The 14,441-nt window shown below is 50.7% G+C and overlaps 1 protein-coding gene across 1 annotated transcript; it reads right to left on the reverse strand.

Moving 5' to 3' along the window:
- Positions 1 to 285: 285 nt before the first annotated feature.
- On the reverse strand, positions 286 to 3,554 carry LOC144153906 (uncharacterized). Its single transcript, XM_077685656.1, has one exon. It carries the CDS (start codon positions 3,294 to 3,296, stop codon positions 1,494 to 1,496), a length of 1,803 nt encoding a protein of 600 aa, XP_077541782.1. The 5' UTR covers positions 3,297 to 3,554; the 3' UTR covers positions 286 to 1,493.
- Between the last annotated feature and the right edge of the window lie 10,887 nt (positions 3,555 to 14,441).

Below are 14,441 nucleotides of genomic sequence, written 5' to 3' on the forward strand. Positions count from 1 at the left end.
CCGTGTTTATGGCTTTGCCGGCTTTCGGAATGAAAGTTACCAGGGCGGTCTTCCATTCGATTGGGAGGGGTGCCTCACCAAGCCAGATCGAGTTGATGAAAGCGAGGAGGGTCTCATAGGCGGGGTCGGGAAGATTGGCAAGCAGTTTCACAGTTACCTTGTCCCGGCCCGGTGCCGTTCCTTGTTTCATTTTAGCTAGGGACGCCTTCAGGTCATGCAGCTGGAACGGCTGATCCAGCTCCGCGTTTTCGGAACCTGCATACGAGTACGCGGGCCCTCGGAGGTCCTGCTGAGTGCAAAGATACTGGTCGCGTAGCTTGCACGCTAATTTTGAGGTATCTCCATCGAAGCTATGAATAGCTCGTAGGAGATGTTTTTGTGTCTCGGCGCGGGTTTGAGTCGGGTCAATTAGGGCGCGGAAGAGGCGCCACGTGCTCCGGCTAGACATTTGTCTGGCCGCCGTGTTACAGCGGTCCACCCAGTTCGAGTCGGCGAGTTGGGCCGCGTACTCTGCCGCTCGCTGGGTGAGCTCTGCGATACGAATTTTAAGCTTTCTGTTATGTTTTTGGCGGCGCCATCTGCGGGAGAGGCTGTGCCGCGCCTCCCAGATATGCAGAAGGTGGGTGTCCACCTCCGGCGTTGCCTCTGAGAGCTGTATTTTAGTTTCCACCGAACGAAGGTGTGTAACCAATCCTTGTGCCCATGCGTGGTACCCTTGTTCGTGAATAGAGGCCGAATTGATGTAACTTTGCCGGAACTTATTCCAGTCGGGGAGCCGAGCTTGTGCGTGGGGCCGTGCCAATGGTTTAGTCCTTACAGTGGTATTGATAAGGCAGTGGTCACTACCGAGGGTTTCCTCGGTGTTGGCCCATTCTGCGTGTGTAATATTTTTGGTAAAGGTAAGATCCGGACACGTATCCCGGGTCACGGAGTTACCCACCCGCGTTGGATATGCAGGGTCGGTGTGGAGAGTCAGGCCCAGCGTGGACGCAAGTTCCGCTAGCTTGCGTCCCCGCTTCTCCTCACGCACGTACCCCCAAAGAGTGCTGTGGGCGTTGAAATCGCCCACAATCACCAGGGGCTCCCTCCCCGCAGCCTTTAGAGCGCGGCTAAAAAGTGCTGCGAACGTTACATTTTTTAGTCGGGGGGGACAGTAGACGTTGAGTATGTGAAGTGGTACATCTTGTTTCTTAAACGGAAGAAGTGTCACCATCACATACGAATATTCAGTTTGAAGTTCCAAGTCGACTAAATTAGCTGTATAATTTTTATGCACACATACGCAGGAAGAGGGGTCCTGTTGGAAGGTTATGTAGTTTGTAAGGGTGGCGCCGCTCCCTGGCTCCTGGAGGGCAACCACCGCCGGAAGCGAGTCGAAAGTTGAAAGGAAAAGTCGCAGATTCGCCCGCTTTGCGCGGGAGCGGAAGCCTCGACAGTTCCACTGGACAATTTGAACAGGGGTGGTCGAATTGGTTCTTCGGGAGTGCCTGATCTTAGGGTTGCTCGCCATGGTCAGTTAGGTTGAGGCAGGATTGTAGCGACGCTGTTCCGGAGCCAGCACTCGCGGTGAGGGGGGTGTCCTCTATACCGGAGAGCGAGCAGCTGTCGTCATCATCTGCCTCTGTGAGGCGTCTAGAACCTTTGACAGGGCGGCCGGATACGTCCTTGTAGGGACCGCCAGTCCTGCGCGAGGGGCGCAAGGAATGCGTAATTTGTTGGGCAATCATCGCAGGGATTGTCTCTTGCAATTTCGAGATGGTGTTGACCATCAGTGAGATTTGGTTTGCCATGGCGGCGAATCGAGCGTCTATGTCCCGGAATTGGGCGTCAAAACGGGCCTCGAATGCAGCCTCCGCGCTTGTTGCCGCTTTCGGCGCCACGAGCTCACTTTCCATCACCTCAGCCGCGGGAGAGGAGGTGGGAGAAGGAGACTGGTTGATTTTGGATTCCAATTCATTAATTTTCTTTAGCAGCATCTCGTTTTGGGCCCTGAGTGCTGCTATTTGATCTTGCTCGGCGCTCCGCGCCCTTGGGAGGGGAGTGAGAAGGGAGGAGGAGGAAGCAGCCCCACCCGAACCGCTCACCTGGCGTCCGTTTTTGACGACGTTGACCCAGGGCCTGGTCTCGCCACGCGTCTCCGCCGTTCGTTTCTCCAGGCCGCCGTGTGGTGGCGACACCGTCGACAGTCGTTTTCCATCACCTCCAGTAGGTGGTTTTTCGATGTTAGAGGTTTCCCGGCGAGGCTGGTCGTGGGGTGGCCCAAGATGGCGGCTTTTTTTCTTGGGCGTTATTTTCTTTTTCCCGCCCGTTTGGGCGGCTATCTTGGGTTTGCGGAATTTTGCCACACAGTCGCGAGAGTTGGTGACATGGGCGCCACCGCACACAGAACAACGGGGAACACAGTTGTGAGGGGCCCGCACCCCCTCCACTAGCGGAGCGTGGAGTCCGCAGAGTCCACACGTGTTCGGCTGCAGGTTTGGACATGCATCCGCTCGATGCCCGACGACCCCACACTGGATGCAGGCCGGGATAGTTTTGTAATAGGTTTGCACAGAGACGACCATGTTGTCATAATGCACGTAACGGGGCTTCTCCTTACCCGCGAAGGTGATGCGTGCCTTGTTTGATGTTCCGAATTTTCGGATTTCCACGATGGTGCCGGCACGCCAGCACACTCGATGTTGAAGAGTTTCCGTAGTATCCGTGTTACGGACCACGATCACTCCGCAGCACGTGTTGCCGCCGTCTTGCCTAAGGTAACCATAAAGCGGGACCGATCCCTTCTCGGTATTTACAGCAAAGTCCCCGATGAGCCGGTCGGCCGCCTCGATGTCCGGGGTATGCACGATTATGATGTTTTGGTCTCGTGATGGCAGAACGGAGATGGCGCGGGCCCGTTCCGGCCCGAGGTACGCCGAGATGGCGGTGCCGTAGCCGGTTTCCGTGAACGCCTCGTGAAGAGAAACATGCTGCCTGGGCTTGATGACTATAACGTAGTCTTCGGGAGCGGGTTTGGGCATTGGGCGCGGCTTCCACTTCGTGGACAGCTTTCCCTTGCTTCCCGTGGCGCGCGTCGCGGGAGCGTTCACTTTTCCGACCGACGAGCCGATGGCCGGGGCGACGTCGGACGCCGACATCTTGCCTTTGTCCTGGGAGCGGCGTTTAGCCGCTTGCAGTAAAGCTTGACTCCGAATTTTCGGAAAACCCATCGAATTTTGGTCACCGGTGGTGGGGACCGAGGTCCACGCCATCGTCTCAGGGTCGTAGCCGCGTGTTTGGAGCGCGGAAGTTGCCATTTTGTCTTAGGAAGGCCGATTTCGCCCGGCCGGGCGTCGGCGTCGCCGCGGCGGCTCCCACGTGGTCGGTCGAAAAACGGCTGTAAATTCGTAGAAAATGAGCCCACCTGGACGACTTCGGTATCCAGTTGTTCCGCTCGATGTTCCGGATCGTTTGATGCCAGTTTTGCCTGGGTAGGATGATTTGGGCCGCGGCTCCAGCCGAAAATCGGCGGAGCCGATACACCACACGTTTGCTCACGTCGCGCGCTCGCAGCGCCCCCCCCCCCCCCCCCAGGGTCTCGGTACGTTTCCTTTTTTCACGAAGAGCGATGTGTGCCGGCATCCGGCGAAAGTCTCGTCCGCAGAAGAAAGTTCGAAGAGGGGAAGATAGTTTAAGGGGATGATTTGGTGGTGACGTTTTTATGAGCGAATGGCGCGAAGGGCACGTTCAATAAATGGCGCACAATTTGTGTATGTGCGTGCGTGCATGTGCGCGCGTTTGTGTGAGTGCGTGTGTGTGTGTGAGTGCGCGCGTGTGCGTGCGCATTTGTGGTGTGCGTGTCCGTGCGTTTGTGTGAGTGCGCATTTGTGTGTGTGCGTGTGCGTGTGTGTGTCCCATATTTGAACATGTCCTTCGGTGAAAAAAATTATGTAGGATGTAATTTTGTATACAAAATAAAAACACCTGAAGTAAACAACTTATTTACGCACGATTTGATCAGCCATACGCAATTACAACCTATCAAAAAAAGCTCAACTCTAACGCGAACATTCGTTGGAAAAAACAACTCTTCAAATTTAAAAAAAAGGCACAAGAAATAGCTTCGTGCGTGAGTTCCGCATTAGTAAAGCTACTTCAAAAGGAAATACGATACCTGAACTCATAAACAACAACTTATCCCATTTCACAACCCGCAGTCTCAAACCCATTTTTGTGCGTGTTAGTTTTGCGCGTCTAATTCCTATAAATTTATTTGGTTTTCAAATAAATTCTTCTGTTGCTCGTCAGCGTGCCGTGCTCGGTGGACTTCTTTTTTTCGCCCCTATAAATAACGCAGTTTTTATTTATTCCGTTATCCTTTGTTTTTATTCACTCAAGTATCACGAACACTGTTAGGACATAAACACAGATTTAATTAGAGAAACGACGCAAGCTTCGCATCTGACACAATAAACAATAACTGCAGCGTCTGAGTAAACAAAAATGTATAAATCACGAACAAACTACCCCGCCTTCGTTTCATAGTTCTGTTTCTTTTCCCCTCTTTGCGTCTTTTTTGTTTCTCTGCTTTTATTTCCAACTTTTATTAACATGAAAGTGTTTTATTTCCGGATACACAAAGATTTCTCTGACGTCATATCCGTCATGGAAATGACGCCAGTACAACGGAGCAAGCGGCCTGTAAAGAGCGTAGCCCTGCATACAGGAACTTCTTGCGGGGAAGCAACCTTTAGTACTAAAGAGTTTTGTGGGGAAGTATTCCCAAATTGATGGGGTATGTGTGGTCTGCGGAAAAGAAACAGAAACTATGCGGCATATAGTGTTAGAATGTGAGGGTATCCATCCAAATCTACATGAAGGGAATATTTGGCTTTCAGAAGCCCTAGGATTTAAGGGTATCAGAGAGGAAGTTAACTTCAAGGCTGTCGAGGGGACGAAAAGAAGATTAGAATGCTGGTGGACGAAAAGCAGAGAGGGGAATATTGCCTAGGACAGTTACCACCTGTAACAGGGAAAATAAAGTATTTCGGGCCTAATAAGCTTTAGTGCCTGCCCTAAGCAGCGCTAGTATTAAACCAAGAGTGTAAAACATGGTTGTATTAGTCCTTTTTGGTAAGATGACATGTCATCACCCCGCTTCAAAGGGGAAACCAATAGGAATCATCATCATCATCAGTACGTTTTACTTCGGGTTGTTCATTTTCGGGTTTTATATTTTAACAAGGAAGTATTTTATTCCGGTATACACCAAGATTTCACTGATGTCATATCCGTCACGGAAATGAGGCCAGTAAACCTTCGCAGAAGCGACCCGCCAGCAGGACGTCGCTCGCTAAGCAGCCGCCAAACCGCAAATCATGCTCAGCTGCAGATTTCGCTGCACATTTTACCTTCGTGTTTTACCGATTCCTATGACAGAGAAATGAACCACAGTTTTTTTTTTTCTGTCTCATTTGCGCCGCTTTCCGAAACTTGCCACGGACGGCGCAACCATACATCACGGAGAAAGCGACGCGTCGCTCAGCGGTGGCCCCGCGAGCACAGGTGAGGTGACAGCAACACGCAGCCGCCGCGACTGTGAGCGATGGAATGCCGGCCGAGCTGTCACCGTGAAGCGCGCACGACTCAGCCTCAATCAGCCGCGCTTCGCCTCGCCCCCCGATTGCAGCAGACAAGGAGCTGCGAAGCCCTCCTTTCATATTTCTGGCACAACAGGCGTTTCCTTTTTCGTACCAGAGGAAATGGTTTCGCCTTAAACAATACCGTTAGGTGAAGGAACTGCAACAGGCGGGTGGTTGTTTGCAAGACTTGAGTCATTGGAAACGACTTTTCGTCCTTGAGCTTAACATTTCGCCTATCAGACTGAGGTATTGAGTTTCGTAATAGTTCGAGCGACTAAATTTATAGGGATATAGGACACTAGATGGACCCTGCAACACTTTCCCAACTTTTTTCGAAATCTTAAATGCTTGCGGAACGTAGCCAACTAACGCATCCAGTACTTAGATTAGAGGCTCGCAACGGACCTCTGCCAAAAATTACGGGTGTGCTTTGGCATGTTTCTTTGGCAGGAGAGCTACGTCGCAGCGACAATCATATAGCCGCGGTACAAGTGTTATTTTCTATACATCGCAGCTTAACCTATTCTAACTTAGCCTTATTCTAAAGAAGGAAAAGGCAACCGATATTTTGTTTCGAAGGCGGCGGTATTTCGAGAGAGAGCCTGACATTTCTCGGGAGTGGAAGTTGATTCGCGATATGCCAGAAAATTCCTCGCAGAAATTGAGTCACTTAGAGTAATTATGCAATTTTTCGTGAAGAACACTTGCAATTAGTGCACAGTAGGCACCTTTCTTTCAATAAAGAAAAAATAAAATCAAGGCTCATTATGGTTCAGTCAGCTGCTTCAGAAAGTAAGGAAACAAAGTCCCCAATTGTCATTCCTACATTCCTAGAAGCAGCAACGGAATTCCGTGCCTGGGTAAAACGAGGCTTAAACAAAGGAAGCGGGTAGGACCTCCTGTCTGAAGGTCTCTTCACGAGAGACATGTGCAAGAGCTAGCCCTAGCTTCGTTTTGAAGATCTTACAGAAAGTAGCGCTCAGCCTTTCCTCGTTGCCGATCGTTTTTGCAACCTTTTGATGAGTAATAAATTGAAAACAAAATGATGATACGGGTCTTTCAAGTGCAACGATATGTTTTTAGTAAACTGCGTAGATACTATAACTTACGCTCTTCTGGAAACTCTTGACGCGTTTCTCGTTAACTGAAATTCCACTTTGCGTCGTCTGCTCGCAAAGCGTCGTCTGCAGGCGACAAAGCCTCGGGGCAAGCCAGCGCAGACGACCAAAGAGCTCTGCAGACGACAGGGTCTGCTTCTATAGCGGCGGTATGGTAGCCATCCATAATCGGGTAGCTCACGTCGGAGCCAATCAAGAGAATAGAGCGCCATTTCACGGCCGTAAAGAGCAGCTCCCAGGATCGCATCCGTCACGTCCGATCACCCCGCCGCGAGCGCAATGAATGCAGGAGCAGCGGCCGCTTCCGTGCTCGCAAACAACACTTCGTTCCCCCCCTCCCCTGGCCGAAACCGGTTTGCTGCTCTCCCTGGATCGTTTGATGCTGGGGCCAGGGCTCTGGGAATCGGGAACTCTATGCACGTATGTAGGGCTGAGTCACTGCGTTGTCTGTGCGAAGAAGCCCGCGAAATGTATTGCGTACAGTGCTCACTCAGCGTTTTCAATTACAACTGGCGAGAACTGACGAGCGTATACCAAGACGAGGAAAAAAAAAAAAAAAAAAAAAACTGGCGTACAAGAACACCAACTAGCGAACCGGTTTGAATTCTCGATCCGGTTTTTCGTGGAATAAAATCACGGAGCATTACCCCGCATTTTTTTTCCAACAATTTGTGTCACGTTGGTATCGCGATGGTCTGTGTGCGAAACGAATCTTGGATTGCTTTGGCGTAAAAACAATGGAACCGAGCCTTTCCCCGAGAAATGTTTTCTTCGGAACAATACCCGAAAACGTACCTTTCTACGAAGTTATCACTCAAACAAGCAAACGGCAGGATCAGGGCGCGTCCAATAGCCATAAGCCGCAGGAGATACAGGTAAGAACTCGAACAACTCCTAAGTCCTAATTCCGCCTCACTATTATACACAAACGCATTGTTGTCAAGACGTTTTTCAGGGGTCATGTAAGAAGTCTGGTATCTAAAATGATGGCTCAACAGCCCTTTCTTAAGTAGGCTTCACTACTAAACATAATTGTATTGCTAGAAAGATGTGTTTCCGGGGCAATATAAGTGGACGAATGAAAATCAGAAGGTAGGGCCTTTACTCCCACCATTTTCTTCTGCGGCGGCTGTGTAACACATCAAGCGTTACAGACAGACCGGTTTCTTTGTTGGGTACCCCTAGAAGCGCTTACGCATCTAAAAGTCAGCAACCGAGACAGCGTGCGTTCCCACACCGCGTCGCCATGGCGACGAGCGCAATGCCGTATCCTAAATGCCTCCAGAACCTAGTAAACAGACACAATCAGCACTTAGAATAAAGGGTCACAAAGTACCCGAGCCAACAATTATTGCTTTGTGCCCATCAGATAACCTATAAACTTGCTCAAGAAAATTTTCTCTCTTTCCCGGTCTTGGACTTCTTAGAGCGCTGGAATTACGTCAATACAGCGGTATAGCGGCTGTTGGCCGGCTTTCTTTTAGTTGCTTCAATAAACGCTTTCGACAGCCACTTAAACAAAAATGCCACAAAAGCAAGGCAGAAACGGAAGGAGCATCTGCTGCGACTAACAAATCACGCAATGCCGCTTTGTGCTGGCGATAACTGCAGCTTTAGGAGTGCTTCCAGACGTGAAGGAAAGAGTGAAAGCCTCTATAGGCAGCGTCGCAGAGTCCATTTTAAAACGACATAAAATGGACACAGCTCGAAATTCCGACCGAGAGTAGCGCGTACTTTGTGTGTGTTTTTTTACCGACTGTACTTATAATACTTCAACCGAAACGCCAATGCAGAGCGTGTTTGCCCGAGAACAGTTCCCCGAACCATTTCCCCATATATTCCTCGCCTGTCCTGACGCCAACATAACCGTGCGAGGCACGAACTGCGCGTGCACGAGAACAGGCAGTGGGACATTTATTGTGCTGTGGTAACGGTACAGGCAGCCTGTGCAGCAGGCGCTGTGTGTGCATGCCTTGGATGAACAAGTTTCTGTCATGTCGTAAGTTTACACTTCAAAACTTACTGAAGGCTTACTTATGCATGCTTCCAAGAGTAAATAAAATGAGGAGTTTATTTCTGGCTCCACTAGACAATGTGATTATTCTCACGGCAACATAGCAACATTTCCCGGACCATGTAACGTGAGGCAATGCAATAACTGACTTCCATCACTTGCTGTGGTCCTGTCTATAGACTTGCGTCCGATGAGGATACTATATCTTGCGGCGGCGGGCCTCTGCGTATACGACGCGACTGCATACACTGCGTGGATACATGCGCCTCAGCATCGTTCCCTCCTGGAGTTCATCCACGAAGCGAACATTTTCATGCACATTTGATCAACTTTCCTCATCATCACCTTATACTCCCACATCTATGCCCTGTGGCAAAATAAACGCTATAAAAAAACACGACTTTTCGCTTATCTCTCGCAACCAACTACGACGATGACATGATGAGCTCAGCGTTGTTTCACGGTAATGCTCCCACTGCCTCGAATCCCTGGCTCCGGGAAACCGCGTGGACAAAGTACAGATACGCGGACCATTTTTGTAAAATTGTAACAGACGCAGGAAATTCCGGTGCTTAAGCTCATTGTGCGTACCGGTGGTGTGATGATTCACGGCGAACATGACGAGCGCCTTCCCACACCGGCGAACCGCTCTCACAACAACCAGATGTCGAACGTTACTACGCGTCGGGCTTTGCTGCCAAGCACTTCTCGCGAACGTGGTTTTCCAGCCCCTGACGGATGACGTCCCCTCCATCCGCATGTAGCGACGGCGTTCGGGGCGAAGGCGCCACCTCCCCGGGGTGTTAAATCGAAAAGCCGTTTCGTTTAAGAGACCGCGCCTTCGTGGGACGCGCAGGAGGAATGCGCACCGCTATACGTCACGCTTCGCTCGACGGCCACGATGCGGTGCCGTCAGCCAACAGGCTTCTCCTGCCCCTCCCAATCCTCATCCATTTCCCTCGCAGTTCGTGCCAATGTTGTCCGCGCTGCCGCCTCCTCCGCGACACTGGCCCCTTTTGTTTCTGCTCTATTAAGTTAAGTCGGCCGGGGTGCAAGGTGAAGGACGTGCGGGATTGTTTCTCATTCTTCAATTCCGGCCTCCAACCTCATCACCTCTCTCTCCTCCGCACTCGCCCTCTCCGCGAAGTTTCCCGGTTCCGTCCTCCTCCCCAATGCCGTAGTCGAGGGGGCTTCTTCCTCCAAGATTTCTCTCGATTCCTCCACCCGCAGACTCGTTTTAATTTTCCATGAACTTGTCTGCCCAGTTCGATTAAATCTTCTCACATCCAGCGTCACTCCACCTTTTCTCCGATCTCATCATCTTCTTTACTCTTCGTTATCTTTCTACGTTCCCTCATCCCACACCTTACTATACGAACCTTCTTTGAGAGCCATCTTCTTCTTCGCACCTTAAATGCCTTTTAGGTCCTTCCTCCCATTCCAATCTCATTTGCTCTGGCCCCCCTTCGCAGTCGGCGATTCGCCCGCACCCAATCTCATCTCCGCCGGCGTGAGAACAGCAGCAGCGCGGCATAAAGCACGCTCTCGGACCGCCGCGGTGGTGGGGACCGGGGGAGTGGCGGCACTGATGGGAACGGCAATGAGCTATATGCCACCACCACCGCCCAAGCGAGCTGCCACGCCCTGCGCAGTTTTATAACACGTGGGTGCCCCAACCGACGGGCGAAATTGGCAAAGCCCGGCTTAGGATGCACCGTGGAGAAGAAAAGCAACAAAGAAAGCAATGTTTTCGGCGGTGCAGAGCGACTGACAGCCGCGAATGTGTAGGCTCGGCCGTGAAAAATGAACGAATCTCGGAGGAGGGGGAGGTAACAGTTCTACCGGCGCAGTTGTACGGTTCCCTGAACAATTCTCACGCGTTCTTTTGATACTGTTTTGAACCGCTAGCGCTATATATAACCTTATATGCGTTGCATGCCGACGAAAACAACACTAAAGCAGGTTGGGCATGGAACGTTTATTTAGTGAAACTTTTCTGAAAGTTCCATTTCTTAGACCCCCATGAAAGCCCCAACTAAACGCCCCACTGCCGCTACGGCCATTTTATTGGGCCTAATTACTTCTACACGCCTGCAGCCTGTGTGTTTCGTACATTCTTTAGCTTTGCCTTGTGTAACCTTCGCTAATACGATCTATTCCTGGTAACACGGAATGAGGTTCCGTTTTCATTGGTAGCTGTGTAAGAAAGCCTTGCGGAACGCCATGAACAGTGGGAGTAAACAGTGTTGGGCAATCTTGTCATAGAAAAATAATGTCATAGAAACTAATCAAATGAGTGTGAGCGAAACTGAATAAACACCAAGACATACTTTGTTCGTGTCCTAAACAAGGGTCACTATAGGGTTACAGAGTATCAACCACTCATTTCTCCTATTGTTCCGTGCCGCCGCCATGGTCATTTGTCAGTTCGCATCACGTCACATTTGTTTACACCGTCATGGTTTGTGGGCGCTGCCATTTTCTTGTTTATGCTCTGCGGCTGCGCGCGACTGACGTCACTCCGAACGCTACTCAAAGATAATGCTTGTATTAGCATATCAGCAGCAGAAGTGTGTCCGATGATGCCCTTTTGCTGCATCTTCGACAGCGTTGTTAACAAACGACCTGGTCAAAGTTAGCGGCGAGGCCGTAGATGCGCCAACCTCGCCACACTGATGAACACCAAAATGGCCGCCGTTGCTGACTTGAGTACCTCAGTGACGGTACTCTGATACCTTATCTCGTGACACTATCCTGAACAATGCGAAAGAAGCATATTGTTTAAGCAGCTCCTCTAAAGGTGTTGCTGGTGGCAGCTCTCCGTTGCCAACACCAACAATACTGATTATGCGCCTTCCGGTCCTAGTCTTTATCATTATGACTTAGGTTTTTATGCGTCTAAACTATTCATCATGAGTGTTATGCACACGCGTTGCAGGGAACAAGTAAAATCTCTTTTGACCTGTTTAATGACACAAATCAACCAGACGAGGCTTGTTTGCTCACCTGCATTCAGGATATTGAGGTAGGTCGGCTTTACCACACCGCTCCTGAACGGCTAATCAGCGCGACCAAATGTGCGAGTTTGACGAATGACTTGGCCCGGCATAGGATTCGAATGAAAAATAGTACCTACGGAGGGGCAAGAGTGTGAGGCTTGCATTGCTCAGGAGCGGTGCAGTGAAGCTAACTTACCGTGAACTCCTAGAGCAGGGGTCTCAAACTCACATCAGTGAGCGGGCCACAGTCACGAAATCTACTCCCTCAAGGGCTCGGACAGCGAGAAGGTTGAAACAAAGGGAAGGAGTGGGGGGGGTTAACAAAATGTCAGCTAACGCTACCATTTGAACGAAACACGTCTTTTTCCACATCTTGTAAATATTCCGGGTCATTTCTGAGTAAAGTTTGGCGTCAGGATTGGAGAAACATATCGATACCGATCTCCAGGATGCGTAAAATCTAGACGTCAATTCTGGAATATAAAATTTGCTCCACAGTGATGCTTCAACACGTGGTGACCGCATTGGGTGCTCACAAAAAGCAAATAAAAATAAATGAGCGAATGAATGAGCGGGTTGGGCCGCAGTCGAAAGGTCTGCAGGCCGCGTGTTTGAGACCCCTGTCCAAGAGTGTAGAACGAATCTGCACCCCATATTCCTAAATGTAACTTTCTTTTTAGTAGCTAGAATTACGCGTTGTACTAAAACAAAAATTCTGATTGTGCAAGGCAGAGGTGAGTTGAAAATAGAAGCACTTGGAAGAATTTCAGTTTGTTTGCACAGCAAAGGCTGCTTTGGGTACGAATGCCCGCCGTAACTGCAGCTATTAACGCGATGGGCACGTTTACAGATCGAAGCATCCGTTAGATTTTCCAGAGGTATGGTAGGAACAGGAGTCGAGGGTGCGAAATCTGTACTTGGGAACCAGTACGCAGTGCAATTCATGGCCATACTTGCTTTTGCTGGCCTCCCTTCACTGCCAGGCATATCGTACACATGCAAACACAATCAATTCAACGCATCTGACTGCTTACAAGTGCGGCTTTTACGACGTTGTGCACTTCATTTTCTTGCGCAATATGAAGAGAACTGGCACGCAGCTAAGGTGCAAAAGGTAAGGAAGAGGTTGGTGTGCGCTCTAATTGTTACGACGGAAGGCGACCAGACAGTGCTGTAGGCGAAGAGAATATAATTGTAAGGGGAATTATTGTTTGCTTGCTTGATTGATTTTGGGGTTTAACGCGCCGACGCTTCTTAGGCGATGAAGCGCACCGTAGTGGAGGGCTCCGGATTAATTTTGACCACCTGGGGATCTTTAACGTGCGCTGCAATCTCGTACACACGGGCGTTTTTGCTTTCTGCATCCATCAGAAAAGCGGCCGCCGCGGCCGGGAATCGAACCCGCGTCCCAGCAGCGCAACGCCTTTGTCACTCAGCCTCCGAGGTGGGTGGCATTATAGTTTGCAAATTTTGCGGAAATTGCGGATGGAATTCTACAGTGATTCTTGATGTTAAACTAAAGTTGTCCTTTTATTTGGGAGGGGAAGGGGGGGGGGGGGGGGGGGGCTACGTCAAATCACAGAGTTGTGGGGAGGGGGGCACTGCTCGACGTTTCACCAATCCTTCTAACACCCATGATCACTGGTAAGTAACGGAATAGATGATTACATCAGCTGGACTATACAATGCAGCCCCAAATTCGACAAACTGACTCCAGAATCCCTCCAAGAATGCCAGCGAGTCAACATCAACGTAATCTCACTTTTTTTTTTCTTCGCTTCAAGGCAAAACGAATAGAGACATGACCTTCATGGTCATCAAAACAAGGGAAAAAAGAGATAAAGAAAACAAAGCCGACGATAGGGCAGTATTCGCCATCCCGAATGGTTTCCCTTTCTGGCGTTTTCCCGTGACCGTGACATTCTCCATGGCACAGTGAAATGAATTACCCCGACCGCAACAGGACAGAAATAAAAAGAAAAAGCCGGCAGCTAAAGGTCGAGGTTGAAGTCGCGCGCGTCTCCTACAAGGGCAGCCCGCACACTGCAGCAGACGACAGACAAGCCACCCTGTGACAGGCAGTCTAGCAGACGACAGACTCTCAAGGCGTTGCAGATGGCGCGTCGTCCTCGCAGACGACAACGCAAAACGCAGACGGCGGCGGCGCCGGTCTCAGAAGTACACCACCACCGAGTCCGATTCGCGGCGGGACAGCGGCGCTCTTGTTTTCCCAGGTGACGCGTCGCACACCCTCCCGAGTGAAGCCTGGAAGGATCCCGCGACACATCGATGGCGGCTGCGGCGCGGTGTTTGTTTGAGAACTCTTTCCGCGAAGTCGCACCTTCGAGCGGCGTCTGCTCCCAACCCCGGCCCTCCCGCCTAGGCCTTCCCGCCTCTGCGGCCGTTCGTTCCACGGCGGCGGCATTTCGCAGCCCGAGAGATGCGCATATTTTCTCTGCGGCTCCCGCCGCGTCGTGATGTCACTTGACAGAATACGCAATCCCCCCCGCGAGTCTTCATAAACATCAACCGGACGCAGAGTCGCATTCGCGGTCGGAGGATGGGTGTGCACGCATGCGACGAAGATGTTTATGGCGCGCGGAATGGCCCCTCGGGGCAAGCTTGCGTGAGCTCACGCAAGAGACGCCACTCGTTGCAGGGAACTGTGGAAAACACACAATGGAGACGC

The sequence above is a fragment of the Haemaphysalis longicornis genome, unplaced genomic scaffold (genome assembly GCF_048455015.1).
Source record: "Haemaphysalis longicornis isolate Haplotype H1 unplaced genomic scaffold, Haemaphysalis longicornis Haplotype H1 scaffold_9, whole genome shotgun sequence".
Classification (NCBI taxonomy): domain Eukaryota; kingdom Metazoa; phylum Arthropoda; class Arachnida; order Ixodida; family Ixodidae; genus Haemaphysalis; species Haemaphysalis longicornis.